We start from the raw sequence: 14,070 nt of genomic DNA, 5'->3' as shown, positions 1-14,070 counted from the left end.
CAAATGGCAGAGAAAATAGGGAGCAGAAATAAGGGAGTAAAGGGCGCCCAAAGGCACTAAGGTGTTAGTTGATTTGTTTCGGAAAACACATTGGGAATTACATGAGGGGGTTTTAGGATCCTGTGGAGGAAGGAAGCAAAGGGGAATGAGTCCACTTAACTAGTCTTCAAGAACCAATGTCTCAAAAGCCGCCTGTCTTAATAATTAAGAATGAGCAGACATTCAGGAGCAGCTTTGAATATACAAGGCTGCACTGATCACATGACGTGACAGCATGGAAACAGACCCTCTGGTCCAACTCGCCCACACCGACCAGATATCCTCAACTGATCTAGTCCCATTTGCCAGCATCTGGACCATATCCAGGACACACTGCGTTGTGCATGTGTTGCTGCAATGGTAAGCTGGGGTGACACCAACGCAATTTGCCCTGTAACATTACCAAGGGAACATACCACTAAGGCATTAAATAACAATGGGCAGACAAATGCATTTAAATGGAAGTTAGACAAGAACGCAGAAGAAATCAATGAGGCTATGGCTAAATAAACTAATGTATGGCAAGACTTGTGTGGAGCATCAATGTGAGCATGGGCCAGTCTGGGTGAATAGACTGTTTCTGTGCTGTACAATCAATGGAAATTCACAGAATACGTAGAATCCCTAAATTTGGAAACAAGCCGTTTGGCCCAACAAGACCATACCGACTCTCCGAAGAGTAACCCACCCAGACCCATTCCCCGACCCTATTACTCTACATTTCCTCTGACTAATGCACTTAGCCCACAGGCCCCTGAACATGGAACAATTTAGCATGGCCAATTCACCCTAACCTGCACATTTTTGAGCTGTGGGAGGAAACTGGAGCATCCAGAGGAAACCCACGCAGAGAATGTGCAAACTCCTCACAGATGGTTGATTGAGGCTGAAATTGAACCTGAGTCTCTGGCACTGTGAGGCAACCTCTGATGCTAACCACTGAGCCACCGTAACTGATATGAATTTTCTTTTTAAATCTTGCAGTATTTTCCCCTACCCTCATTTCCATAAACATCAATACAAGACTCTCAGATGATAGACCAGTCCCCCAAAGAGTTGAACAAGGTGGAATGCCTCCTGCAGGAAATGTAATTTGAAAAATTACTGACAGGAGGAATTTCAAGCCCACCAGGATTGCAATGAAAGGAAAGCAATTAATACCAGGAAAAAAGCAAAGCAATCTGTTGTGGCTGTTAAGAAGAAAAATAAGATCGCTTACTACAATCAGCCAAGGATTTCGTTAAAAGGCATTCAATTCAGCATGAAGGTTTCCTGTCCTGGGTTGCTCGATGACCTGAAAGGAGCACTGCAGCCAGTTTCCCTCCCGTTAAATTAAGTGGAATTAAAATCAGCCCTGTCCACTGACAAGTGGACATGTGTCCCCTGCTGTCCAATATAGCCAAATGAGCTACGCCTGGTTGACCCAAAGGTTCAGGAATAGGAACGTCTGCTCAGCAGTACCATGAAAGAGGTCAGCATACCAGGACTCTACCCTGCATCCTCCAGGCAGCCGCATTACCACCTACCCAGCATCCTCCAGGCAGCCCTAATACCATCTACCCAGCATCCTCCAGGCAACCCCCATTACCACTTACCCAGCATCCTCCAGGCAACCCCCATTACCACCTACCCAGCATCCTCCAGGCAACCCCCATTACCACCTACCCAGAATCCTCCAGGCAGCCCCGTTACCACCTACCCAGCATCCTCCTTATAGCCCCATTACCACTTACCCTGTCATGCCCAATACCAAACTTCATTTAACTCAGGCAACATTGTAAGGTCAGGGGTCCTGTCAATCCTCTTATTTCAGACCTGACAGTAATGAAGAAACCTTTCAGCCCCACTTCCAGATTCTGACAGGCCTGTTGCACATTTTCAGCAACTTTTTCCCCCAAACTGAATCAGTCAATGACAGCTGTTGCAATCTATAGACAGAATTCCATATGAAACAGATGGCATTTAATTTTTTGTTTGTTAAGAACACTACCAGGGCAAAATTAACAGGATCGGCTATCAGTATTTACAATACATTTAAGAGAATTAGAGCTTTTAAAAGGGGAATTCGGGGTTAACATCTAATATAGAGATGGAAGATTTGACAGGTTGACAACAACTTATTTAGAGTTTCAAACCTCCACAACACTGCCTTGTACATTGTTGAAAAAAAAAGGTTTTGCTAAAACTTTTTATCTTGCCCGCATTGCGCCACTTGCAAGAATACCTCCGTAAAGGCAAACAGCAAACTGTATGAGAAAAGAGTGCTGACTGGTTGATACGGAGATTCTGACTGATCAAGGACCTGCCATGGAGAATACACTAGTTAGTTGATGACTGACAGCGAATTGTAATATGGCAGCTAGTGTAACTGGTTTAAATTCTAAAAGAGCTTAGCAGTCAGTCATCATGAGACTAGTGTACTCAGTGGCAAGCCTCTACCAGCACCCACTTACCAACTCGTCAGCAGTCTTGTCTCATACAATATAAAACATCATTGGTGTGCTTGCAATCATCCTGATGAGCTGAAGTCAAAAAGCTTTGACAAAATGGGTCTTTTTCTCAACAATGCTCAATTTCTACACTACAAAACAAACATAGCCCACTTGAAACAGTCAACCCTCACAAAGCATTCTCAAGATGAACGGCTTAAGGAGCATCTTGAGGCAGCAGAAAGTAGCAATGAGGTTTACGGAGGGAACTCCAGAGTTTAGGGTCCTAGCAGCAGATGTCACAGTCAATGGAAACCCCACTAATTTGTAGGATTGGATATTACAAGCTAGGGAGGGATGAGGGTAGGGAAAGATCTGAAAACAAGCATGGGAAACTTAAAACCAAGTTGTTACTTAATTGGAAACACTGGGGAAGGGGAGGAACAGGGTGGGGTCCGGTAATTACGGAACAGAACCTGCAGGAAGCGGAGTTTGACAACTAATGCCACTTCCCTAACCCATCATTTCTACATCTTACATTGAGGGGCATGTTTCAGGTTTGAAACATATTAGCAGCATATTGCTATATCTCATGGGAGCGCTCTCGCTCTTTATACGGAAACCCTTTCAGTCTTCACCAGCAGGCCTACATCCCAACTGGCTGAAAGTTCATAAATGATAAAAACACTTGCAGACTGGATTAACAAGGATTAGCTGTGTAAACTGTGCTCAACAGCCCACATATTAACAGCTCCCAACATAAAACGACAAGACAGGATTCAAACAAAAACTGTCGCTACTTATTTCCCATCTCACCACTTCATTAACTTCCCAAGCAAATGTAAATTGAATGCCTCTATTGAAAAGAAAACAGCCACAACAGATCTGCAAAGCAATGCTGATATGGATTTAAGTTTAAGACATTTCGGTTTAAGCCTGCTTTGGAATACTTTAAGCTGAACCATAAACTGGGAATTTAGAAATCAGTTTGCTGTACTAAATAAATCATTCTTAACTGCAAACCAATTCCCTCCAGAACGCAACTCTCAGTCAAATGGTTAAAAAGAACATACAAACATCTAATGCATAAAATAATAACATCCTATATACTCTCTCTCTCTCCATATTTTCAAAACTCAAATGCATCCAAAACACCATACAATCTCATGTCGGCATAACCCAAGGGCTGGGAATGGGGAAACTCATCCAAACCAAAATGGACATTGCTTCACCCTCATCTGTTCAAGGTAGATCAGTTTCTAAATCTCTTTCCCATGTGTTAATGATGCCGAATTTATATTACACTCTGCTTGCAAAGTGGTCAGATACGTTTTTGCAGACAATACAAGTTTGGCATTTTAAAGCAGCATTACTAGTTGAATATAGGAGGTGGCCATTCAGCCTCTTAAGCTTGTTACCGTATTTAACTTGATGATTTTAAAAACTATTTAGGAATTCATGGGAAGTGGGCATAAAGAGCAAGAGCTCTGCCATGAGATGGGTAGTCAGACCAGCATTTACTGGCCGTCCCTAATTGCCATTACAAGCAGGTCTTTTTTCTTTATTCATTCACGGGATGAGGGCATCGTTGGCTACGCCAGCATTTATTGCCACCTGTAATTGCCCAGAAGGCAGTTGAGAGTAAACTACATTCCTGTGGGTCTGGAGTCGCTTCCTTCCCTAAAGGACTTAGCGAACCAGACGAGTTACAATCAACAATGGATTCACGGTCATCACTAGATTCTTATTTCGAGATAGAGGAATTAAAATTCTGGTGAAGTGCCATTTTCAGTAACTGGCAGCCCACGTGATGCAATTACATCCACTGTGCTTTCAGGAAAGCAGTGCCAGGTTTCTGACCCAGAAACAGTGAAGGATTGACGATATTGTCCAAGTCAGGATGGTGTGGGAGGAACTTGCAAGAAGAGGTGCTCCCTTATTTCATCTGGACAATCTCCACCTTTATTTGCCTTAGTTCTGAAATGATGCAGGTTGGCATCTGGTTGAACATTGCCCAACAGCAGCCAGCATCTTTATGATAGAACGGGGTAGATAAATATTTATAAAACTTTTTTTCAAGTTAAATTTACTTGGGTGAATTTAAGCTGTGAGAAAGGGAGGATCTAATACCTTGAGATCAGAGTTGAAAAACAATTTGTCAAATTAATTCCATTTTTAGAAATGAAAAGTAGAAAAACAAAACTTTTTTAAAAACAATAACTTAAGCTGGTAAGATGATACCATATGTAAGCCAAATTTAAGTGATCATTTAACGATGTGAAGTGATCTGGACAACAATAAATTTATGTCCGATCGCGAGACTGTTGGTTGGCCGCCAAGTCTCGCCATATATGACAAAAGTCCATCAAGCTGAAACATTAACTTTGTCTTGCTTAACCAGGACTCTGATCTGCTGAGCACATCCCAGCAATTTTTTGATTACATTTCCAACATACAACATATCCGTAGGAGGGTTTTTACCACCACTGTTGTTTAACCTACCAGGCTAAACCAATCCCACTGCCTGGCTACTGCCCGGGTCTGCATCTGGACAAAAGGGCGCATTGCCACGAGGAGATTGGATGGTGTGTAAAGTTGAAATTTTATGCCCTGCTGCTAATGGTAGGTTTGTCCACAATGCCAAGCTATTGTAAAGGTAATGTAAAGTTACGGTTAAGAGACAGCTGCTCTACCCACAATCCAAGTTGAATTTCTACTGACAATTTGAAGGATGAACAATTTTATTCAGCACTGGCTGAATAGGCAAATTGGTGCCAGGATTTTGATTAGATTAGATTCCCTACAAAGTGGAAACAGGCCCTTCGGCCCAACAAGTCCACACCGACCCTCCGAAGAGTAACCCACCCAGTCCCATTCCCCTCTGACTAATGCACCTAACACTACGGGCAATTTAGCATGGCCAATTCACCTGACCTGCATATCTTTGAATTGTGGGAGGAAACCGGAGCACCTGGAGGAAACCCACGCAGACACAGGGAGGGTGTGCAAACTCCACAAGGCTGGAATAGAACCCGAGACCCTGGTGCTGTGAGGCAGCAGTGCCAACCACTGAGCCACCGTGCCACTAAGGTTTGGAGCTGCACTTCAAGGCAATTTTGAGCACAAAAACCGTAAGTGTCACTCCAGTATGAGACTGAAGGAGTACTGCACTGTCAAAAGTGCTGAACATTGACATTAAAAGATCACCTGGCCATTACAAACCCAACATATACTTGCAATGACACAGAGGGGAAATTTAAAAAAAAATCTGTGCAGCTGAAGTTTACGAAGCAATGTTAGGAGGTCAGGCTTGCTTTCTTTGGAATAAAGAAAGGAAAGCAGGTCTTGTAATCCTACACTGCCCTTACAGGTCCAGAGGATGCCCTCAATAAACTTTACAGCCAATTAGGTTTTTTTAAAAGAAAAGTGCAGTCTTTGCTATAAAGTAGGAAATCAGACAGCTAATTTGTAAATATCAACTTAGTGAAAATCAGATAATTTTAGTCATGTGGGGTTGAGGGATAAATATTAACCCAGGGAGTTAACCCATAAAGGCACAGAATCTTCTTTATCCACCTAGAGGGGGAAGCAGCCTTTGGTTTAGCACTTCATCTGAAAAAAGGCACCCTCTGACAGGGGCAGTACTGCTCTGGCGTCTCAGCCTGGGCTTCGAGGAGCCTTTCAGGAACCCGAAAGAAGAGCAAGTCATCTTGCTGAAGCAACTTGCACATCTCAGAAGGCAGTGAAAAAAAATCAGGAAACTGAATTTTTCTGCAGAAAAAGGGTGGGAAAGTAAAAACTCTGCACTGCAGCAGATAGTCCAAATAAGCTTCAGAGAACTGGGGGGTATTTCTAGATACGAGTTTACATCTGGGAAAATGTGACAGCATTGAGATTACTCCTTGCTCCTTAAATTTCTATTGAATTCCTTGCAGACTACTGCCCACTTCAACTCAATTAACACAGTTAAAGGATTTCTGAGTTTGAAGGATTGGCTGAGGGGATGCTGCTGTCTCTTCAACCTAGCCATTCATCACCAGTTAACAAAGCCCTTAGCTTGGTCTTCTCTGCACTGAACTTCTCCCCCAATAATAGCAAGAAAAGAGTAAGCAATTGTTCCCCTCTGCACGATCAACAAGGCAGTTGGTCTTAACCCTGGAACCATCACCCAAAGCCAACACGGAAAAGGATAGAGCTCCTCCTGCTCCACTGCTGGCCGGCGGTATCGTCTTCCTCCTCAGTTCCAGGGCTCCGGACATCGATCCTCATCACGGATCTCCGCGCAAGGGGTCAGCACTCGGCCATCCGCATCGCTCTCGCCCGCTGCACTGGCTGAGGTTCTCTGCTGCACTGGGAGGAAGGGGTAGGGGTTTGGGAGTAGGGTTGGGGAGCAGTGGTGTGATGTGTCTCGAAAGGTATTCTAGGTGCCATATTCCGCCCCCCACACCAACAGCTATTGGGTGCTGGGAATGTGTGCGCATGTATGTGGATGTATGGAGGAGGGAAAAGAAAGACTAATTTCTTCTCCCTCTAGCAGTATGTTCTGCTGTGTATCTCTCTCTTTTTGAAAGATGGTTTGTGCCCACTTGTGTGTGTAAACTGCAGTCGCTCCCAGTGAGGATCTGACAAAAAAAATGTTGCTAATCTTTCAGGCTTCCTACAGGGAGGCTGCACTTTGTTGCTTGCATGGGACAAGAGGAGATGGGTGGTGTCAATGTCAGTGGATAATATGATCTCTGTGTACATGTCTGTGTCAAGTGATTGCTGGTTTCTCACTATGTTGCCCACTAATTGGCCAGTCATGATCCGACTGCCACAGCTGCCTTGTGGCGGGTGGGAGAAGAAACTATTTCTGCCCACACCACACTGCGGAACCCAAGTGTTCGCCCGAGATAGTCTTCCCGCCAAGTCTTCCGCACATCTCTGTCCTCTCTGACCCTCACTGTAGCTAAGCTGGTGCCAAGGGGAGGTTGAAAAATGTTTCACCAACTTTTAACCTGACTCAACTAATTGTGTTAAAGAGCTACTGCACATCTCTTTGTAAATTTACATTCTTGACTTGGGTTGGGGCGGGGGGGGGGGAAAATGGGAAGGGATAAAAACTTAGGTTTTGATGGCACTGAGGTGTGGCCAGCTTTACATGGAGGCCCTTAACGCCAAAAAGAAGCTAGAAGGATAATTACATCTTGCATGAACTTGCGACAAACAGGGCGGATCTCCTTGCTTAAGGTGGCACTGAACATCATGACCTGTTTCTCATGAGGGGTCATGCGAAAGATCTCCTGGACGTCTCGACGCATGTCTGAAAGGAAGTGATAGGAAGTTAGGAGTTACTTTGTAAATTCCCTACCCGTTATCTTCAGTCTGCACCAGTTTACTCTGCAAACTACTGACATTGGTCAGAGACCGGTACGCTTGCACAGCACTAAGGCTTGGGAATCCTCTATCTGAAAACCTCAGGACCGACAGAATTTCAGATAAAAAGGATATTTGCTTAGCTATTGAGCAAACTTATTTCTCATTGTATATGTATAAAACTCATTACTTACCGAGCTGCTCGAGCATCTTGTCACATTCGTCCAGGATGAAGTGCTTGATGTGTTTGAGGTTCAGAGACTTGTTGCGAGCCAGTGCCAGGATCCTGCCAGGGGTGCCCACCACAATGTGCGGGCAGTTCTTCTTCAACAACTCCTCGTCCTTCTTAATGGAGAGCCCACCAAAAAACACCGCAACCTAGGGCAGGCAAAGAGACACAACTAAGTCACATCCTCCGGCTCGGGCACCTGAAACCGTCTCCGCTTCCGGGGAATGAGGTTTAAGGGGATTGTTAGAGGGTTTGCTCCTGGCTTGGAGCGCAAATTATTTGAGACTGAAATTAGAACAGAACATGTCAGGAAAAAAAAACTCCTCAGGTCGAAGACCTTCTCTTCACCAGGTCATCAACACATTGTACTGACATTGCAAATCTCCATGGATGCTGCCTCAGCTGCCAAGTTCTGATTTGTGGGATGCAGACATCGTTGTCAAGGTCAGCAATTGTCTTCCATTCCTACTTGTCCTAGAATGGAGTGGTCGGGTAGGCTGCTTCAGAGGCTATCTTCTTATAGATTTGGAGTCACCAGAATATGTAAGGACAGCAGATTTTCTCCTCAAAGGACTTAATAAACCATACAGGTCTTTCAAATAATTGATGGTTACCACTCCGCAAATTCATTTCACATGCAGCGACTGAAATGAAATTTTAACAGCTGCTGTGGTGGGATTTGAACCGTGTCAGAGAGTTATGGAGATGTACAGCACGAAAACAGCCCCTTCGGTCCAACTCATCCATGCCGACCAGATATCCCAACCTAAACTAGTCCCTCCTGCCAGAACACGGCCCAAATCCCTCCAAACCCTTACTATTCATATACCTATCCACATGCCTTTTAAATGTTGCAATTGTACCAACTTCCACCACTTCCTCTGGCAGCTCATTGCATACATGTACCACCCTCTGCATGAAAAAGGCGCCCGAGGTCCCTTTTATATTTTTCCACACTCACCCTAAACCTATGCCATCTAGCTCTGGACTCACCCCACCCCCAGGGAAGAGACTTTGTCTATTTATCCTATCCATGACCCAAACGATTTTATAAACCTCTTAATTTTTGAGGGGCCCTATTCTCTCCCTAGTTACTCTTTTGTCCTAAACATATTTGTAAAAACTCTTTGGATTTTCCTTGCTCTATTTGCCAAAGCTACCTCATGCTTGCCCTCCTGACTTCCCTCTTAAGTGTACTCCTCCTGCCTTTATACTTTTTTTTAAGGATTCATTCCATCTATCTCGTCCCCAGAGCATTAGTCTCCACCTCTGGATCATTAGTCTGAGTGACACTGGCACAATGCTTTAAATGCTGGCCTTGCCAAAGAGACTTACACCCCACAGCTGTTTTATTTACTTGTTCCACAAAGGTATCGCAGTTGGCCAGCATTTATTGCCCTTGAACCAAATGAATTGCTAGACCATTTCAGTGGGCAGTTGAAAGTCACCCACGTTGCTGTGGGTCTGGAGTCACACATAGGTCAGACCAGGTGAGGATGGCAGATTTCCTTCCCTGGAGGATATTAGTGAGCCAGATGGGTTTGCCCCTGAAATTCAGCAACGGCTTAATGATCATCAGCAGATTCCAGAGCTTTTCTTTTTTTAAAAAAAAAGTGCAAATTCCACTACCTCCCACGGTGGAATTCAAACCCAGGTCACCAGAACATGAGCCGAGTTTCTGGATTAGTAGCCCAACGATAATAGCATTAGGTCATCGCCTCCCCCCTCGAAACAAAAACCAGAAACAAGAAGAATACACATCTCAAAGAAGAATGGATGCCCCTGGACAAGGAGGGGGAAATCTAAACAAAATACGAAACCACAGAAATAAAGAAATAAACCACGAAATAAAGAAAGCGACACTCTTGGCAGCCCGCTCTTACCTTCACGCTTGGCATGTACTTGGAGAACCGTTCGTATTCCTTGCTGATTTGGAATGCCAGTTCTCGAGTGTGGCACATCACCAGGACTGAAATCTAAAAACAAAAACAAACAAACAAACAATTAACATCCCTGGCACAGAACCATCAGACTTTGTACAATTAGAGCACACAATGGAGGCATCCCAGCACTGAAGAGAGTACAATGGTAAGGCCAACCACACTCATCTCTACAAGGCATCTTGCAAACAAGTCAGAGCTACAGAAAGCACAGGACAGTTACACAGGCTCAGGGGAAATCTCACAAATAGCATCATAGAGATATACAGCACGGAAACAGACTCTTTGGTCCAAAGTGTCCATGTCGACCACGTATCCTACATTAACTTAGTCCCATATGCCAGATTTGGCCCATACCCCTCTAAACCCTTCCCATTCATATACCCACACAAGGCCGAACAGGACGCCATATTAAACTACTCCCTCTGCCTGCCCTTGGTTCATATCCCTCCACTCCTTGCATACTCATGTGTTTGTCAAACATCATAGCCAGGATCCAAAGGCTAAATGTGGCAGACTCCAGATTTTAGAAATCAAACAAGAGACTTCAAGACTGCTCTGCAGAACACCTCCCAGCAATTTTTGTTTTCAGTATAGGTTCCAGCATCTGCAGTAATTTGCTCCTCCAGGCTAAATCTTTCTCAAAACAGAGATCCAGAAGAAAATCTTGCGACCATTGCAATAGTGGACACCAATTTCAACTGACTGCCCTTATCAACTTCAAAGGAATTCTGCAACTTTTGCCAACTGCAGCCCCTTAACTCAAAAGCGGAAAGAGCGCTTCATTTGACACTAGGCTGTTAAAAAGTTTTTTTTAAATTTTCTTTCTTTTGACTTGTAGACTAAATTAGGAATAGGACCATTTGCGTACACGCCTGCGTTTATAGGTGTGCACACATATGCATCATGACAATCTGATCTCAGGTTTGAAAGCATAAATAAAGCTTAAAGCATTTGTTATGTGATTTAAAACTTGAATTGCATGAAGAAGGGGACAGCACAACACAGTCTACTTTAAAATGGGTAAAGAAATAAGAAAACACCTCTACTTGTGGACAGAAGAGAACAATGAAATAATTCAATTCATTTCTCCCTCTGGTCTGTGACAAATGTTTCCTGTTTTTAAATCGCAATTACTGCTTTCACATTAAGAATATACAAAACAAAAGCAAAGATCACCTACCCCACTCACAGCCAATCATTAGCAAATGTCACAAAGCTGGTTTCTTTTTTCTAAAAGCTGTCCCTTTTTTCAAGGATACTATGTCCTTGGATCTTTTCAGAGGGGTAATAAACCGCTCTTGGTGCCGATTAGACTGGTTTGGTACAGAGATTAAAGGTTATTGAGAGGCCTTTTTGGTTATATGTAAATAGATGAGACTTCTGGCCAAAGTGGTAGTGTTTTAGAAGTGATCTGTATAATGCAAGGTCAGCTCTCTAGTTGACCAGTTCAGTCCAGAACCAGTTCGGAGTTCAGCAGTGTGGAAACAGGCTCTCTATCTTTCTGCCCTTCTATCTTCAACCTGTAAGCATTTCTTCCATGTTTTGCTTTTTTTTTTAAAAAGGGGGTTTGCTTATTGGGACTGTTGTGTATATTCAGAACAGCATAATTAAGTCTAGTTTAGATAGACTGATTACTGCAGAGGTTCTTTATTCTGTTCTTTATGTTGCATTGTGTAATTTTATTCAGCAATTTGTCTGTTTTAAAACGTGGTAGTCAACCTAGCTAGCTTACTCTGGTTAATTTTCACTATACACTTACAGGAAAAAGCTGCAAAGTTATGGTCTGGGCTGCCTACTTAAGATTAGATTACTTTTAGATTAGATTACTTACAGTGTGGAAACAAGCCATTCGGCCCAACAAGTCCACACCGACCCTCCGAAGGACAACCCACCCAGACCCATTCCCCTACATTTACCCCTTCACCTAACACTACGGGTAATTTAGCATGGCCAATTCACCTAGCCTGCACATTTTTGGACTGTGGGGAGGGGCGGGGGGGGAACTGGAGCACCCGGAGGAAACCCATGCAGACACAGGGAAATTGTGCAAACTCCAGAGACAGTTGCCTGAGGCGGGAATTGAACCTGGGTCTCTGGCGCTGTGAGGCAGCAGTACTAACCACTGTGCCGCCCACTTAAGAATGTTTTGAATGGCCTGACCTAGTCCATAATACAAAACAGAACTCACTTGTCCGGTGACAGGTTCCAGTTGTTGAAGTGTAGCCAAGACAAATACTGCCGTTTTTCCCATGCCAGACTTGGCCTGACACAAGACATCCATGCCCAGAATTGCTTGGGGAATGCACTCATGTTGTACTGCAAGGGAGCAGAAGTAACAATTAATATAAATAGAAAAGGTGCCAGTCAAAACCACCCACAAATCAGCAAGTCTTGACTGCTAAGAATGCTGGAAAACTGAAGAGATGTTAGAAAATTCTCACAGCAAGTCAGTCAGCAGTCCTGAATTTAATTTTTAAAAAATCCTTTCCTCAGATGTGTCATGAGCGAGAGCAACATTTAGTAACCATTTCCAAGTGCCCTTCAGAAGGCGATGCAGTTTTTTGGTCGTGGTTTGGTACAACTTCATGGCCCGAGACGACAAGTGTAATTTGTGGGTCTGGTCTCACATGTGGGCCAGTCAAATACAGACTTCAGATCTCCTTTTTCAGTGCACATGGGAGCCAAATGTTTTGCTTTTAAAACATATGACATTTTCATCATCATTCCTGAAACTAGCGCCCAAATGTCACAATTCAACAAATTCAGCTTAAATTTGCATCAGGTGAGTGTTCAGTTTTGCACTCCTAACAGTATTTGAAAAAAAAAAATCACAATTGCTTTAGAAGTAGTTCAGAAAAAGGTCCACTTGACTCATTCCTGGGATGCAAGGGCTACACCTTCTGAATAAAACATGAACAGGTTGGACAGAGATCAATTGAGCTTAGAAGAAAGATGTTCTTACTGAAACATACAAGCTCCTGAAGGGAATTGACTGGATGGATACAGCTCTTGCTAGTGAGACTACAATTGGGAAAAAAGGGGGTTTAAAACAAAAAGTCTTCCTTATAGACATGGGCGAAGAGAACAGAAAACAGCCTATCAAGTCTGTACAGGTGAAAAACAACCTAACTATTCTAACCCCATTTTCTAACACTTGGCCCATAGCCTTGTATGCCTCAGGATCGAAGGTGTACACATATGTACTCTTTCAAGGTTACGAAGGGTTCTACCTCTACCACTCTTACATACAGAGTGTTCCAGATTCCTGTTGCCCACTGGGTGAAACAAATTTACCTCACATCTTCTCTGAACCAGCTACCAATTACCTTAAACCTATGTGACCGGTCATGGATGCCACCCAAAGGGAAGCGTTCTTTCCTGCCTACCCTCTCTATGCTCCTCAATGTTATACATTTCATTCATGGCCACACTAGAGTCTCCGCTACTCCAAGGAAAATGACCCCAGTCTACCTTCATAACTGGAGCTCTCCAGCCCAGGCAACATGCTGGTAAATTCCCTATGCAGCCTTTCCAGCGTATTCACATCCCGCCGATACGGTGGATCCTAGAACAGCACATAATACTCTAGCTAACAATATTTTATACAGTTCCAGCATCACCTCCCTGCTCTCAATTCTGTGTCTCAGTTAATAAAGGCAAGTATCCCATATGCTTTCTTAGAGTCATAAATGTACAGCACAGAAACAGACACTTCGGTCCAACCCATCCATGCCGACCAGATATCCCAACCCAATCTAGTCCCACCTACCAGCACCTAGCCCACATCCCCCCCAAACCCATATACCCATCCAAATGCCTCTTGAATGTTGCAATTGTACCAGCCTCCACCACTTCCTCTGGCAGCTCATTCCATACACTCACCACCCTTTGCATGAAAAAGTTGCCTCATAGGTTTCTTTTATATCTTTCCCCTCTCACCCTTAAACCTATGCCCTCTAGTTTGGGACTCATACACCCCAGGGAAAAAAACTATGCCTATTTACCCTATCCATGCCCCTCATGATTTTGTAAACCTCTATAAAGTCACCCCCTCAGCCTCTGACACCCCAAGGAA

General features: G+C 43.8%; 1 protein-coding gene across 2 annotated transcripts in view; it reads right to left on the bottom strand.

Moving 5' to 3' along the window:
- The window catches only part of ddx39b (DEAD (Asp-Glu-Ala-Asp) box polypeptide 39B), a 35,674-nt gene that overhangs the window by 13,772 nt on the left and 7,832 nt on the right, over window positions 1–14,070 (bottom strand). For both annotated transcript variants that reach the window (XM_043678157.2, XM_043678159.2), the window contains exons 3-6: window positions 12,184–12,311; window positions 9,936–10,028; window positions 8,018–8,201; window positions 7,652–7,770 (exon numbers count right to left, since the gene is read on the bottom strand). In XM_043678157.2, coding sequence (XP_043534092.1) covers window positions 7,652–7,770; window positions 8,018–8,201; window positions 9,936–10,028; window positions 12,184–12,311 — 524 coding nt within the window. The remainder of the gene's footprint in view (window positions 1–7,651; window positions 7,771–8,017; window positions 8,202–9,935; window positions 10,029–12,183; window positions 12,312–14,070) is intronic.

Source organism: Chiloscyllium plagiosum, unplaced genomic scaffold (assembly GCF_037043375.1).
Source record: "Chiloscyllium plagiosum isolate Xiang-an unplaced genomic scaffold, Cpla_swu_hap1 HiC_scaffold_35, whole genome shotgun sequence".
NCBI lineage: Eukaryota > Metazoa > Chordata > Chondrichthyes > Orectolobiformes > Hemiscylliidae > Chiloscyllium > Chiloscyllium plagiosum.
The sequence above is the reverse complement of the archived record's forward strand: the minus strand, read 5'-3'. Positions and strand labels throughout refer to the sequence as shown.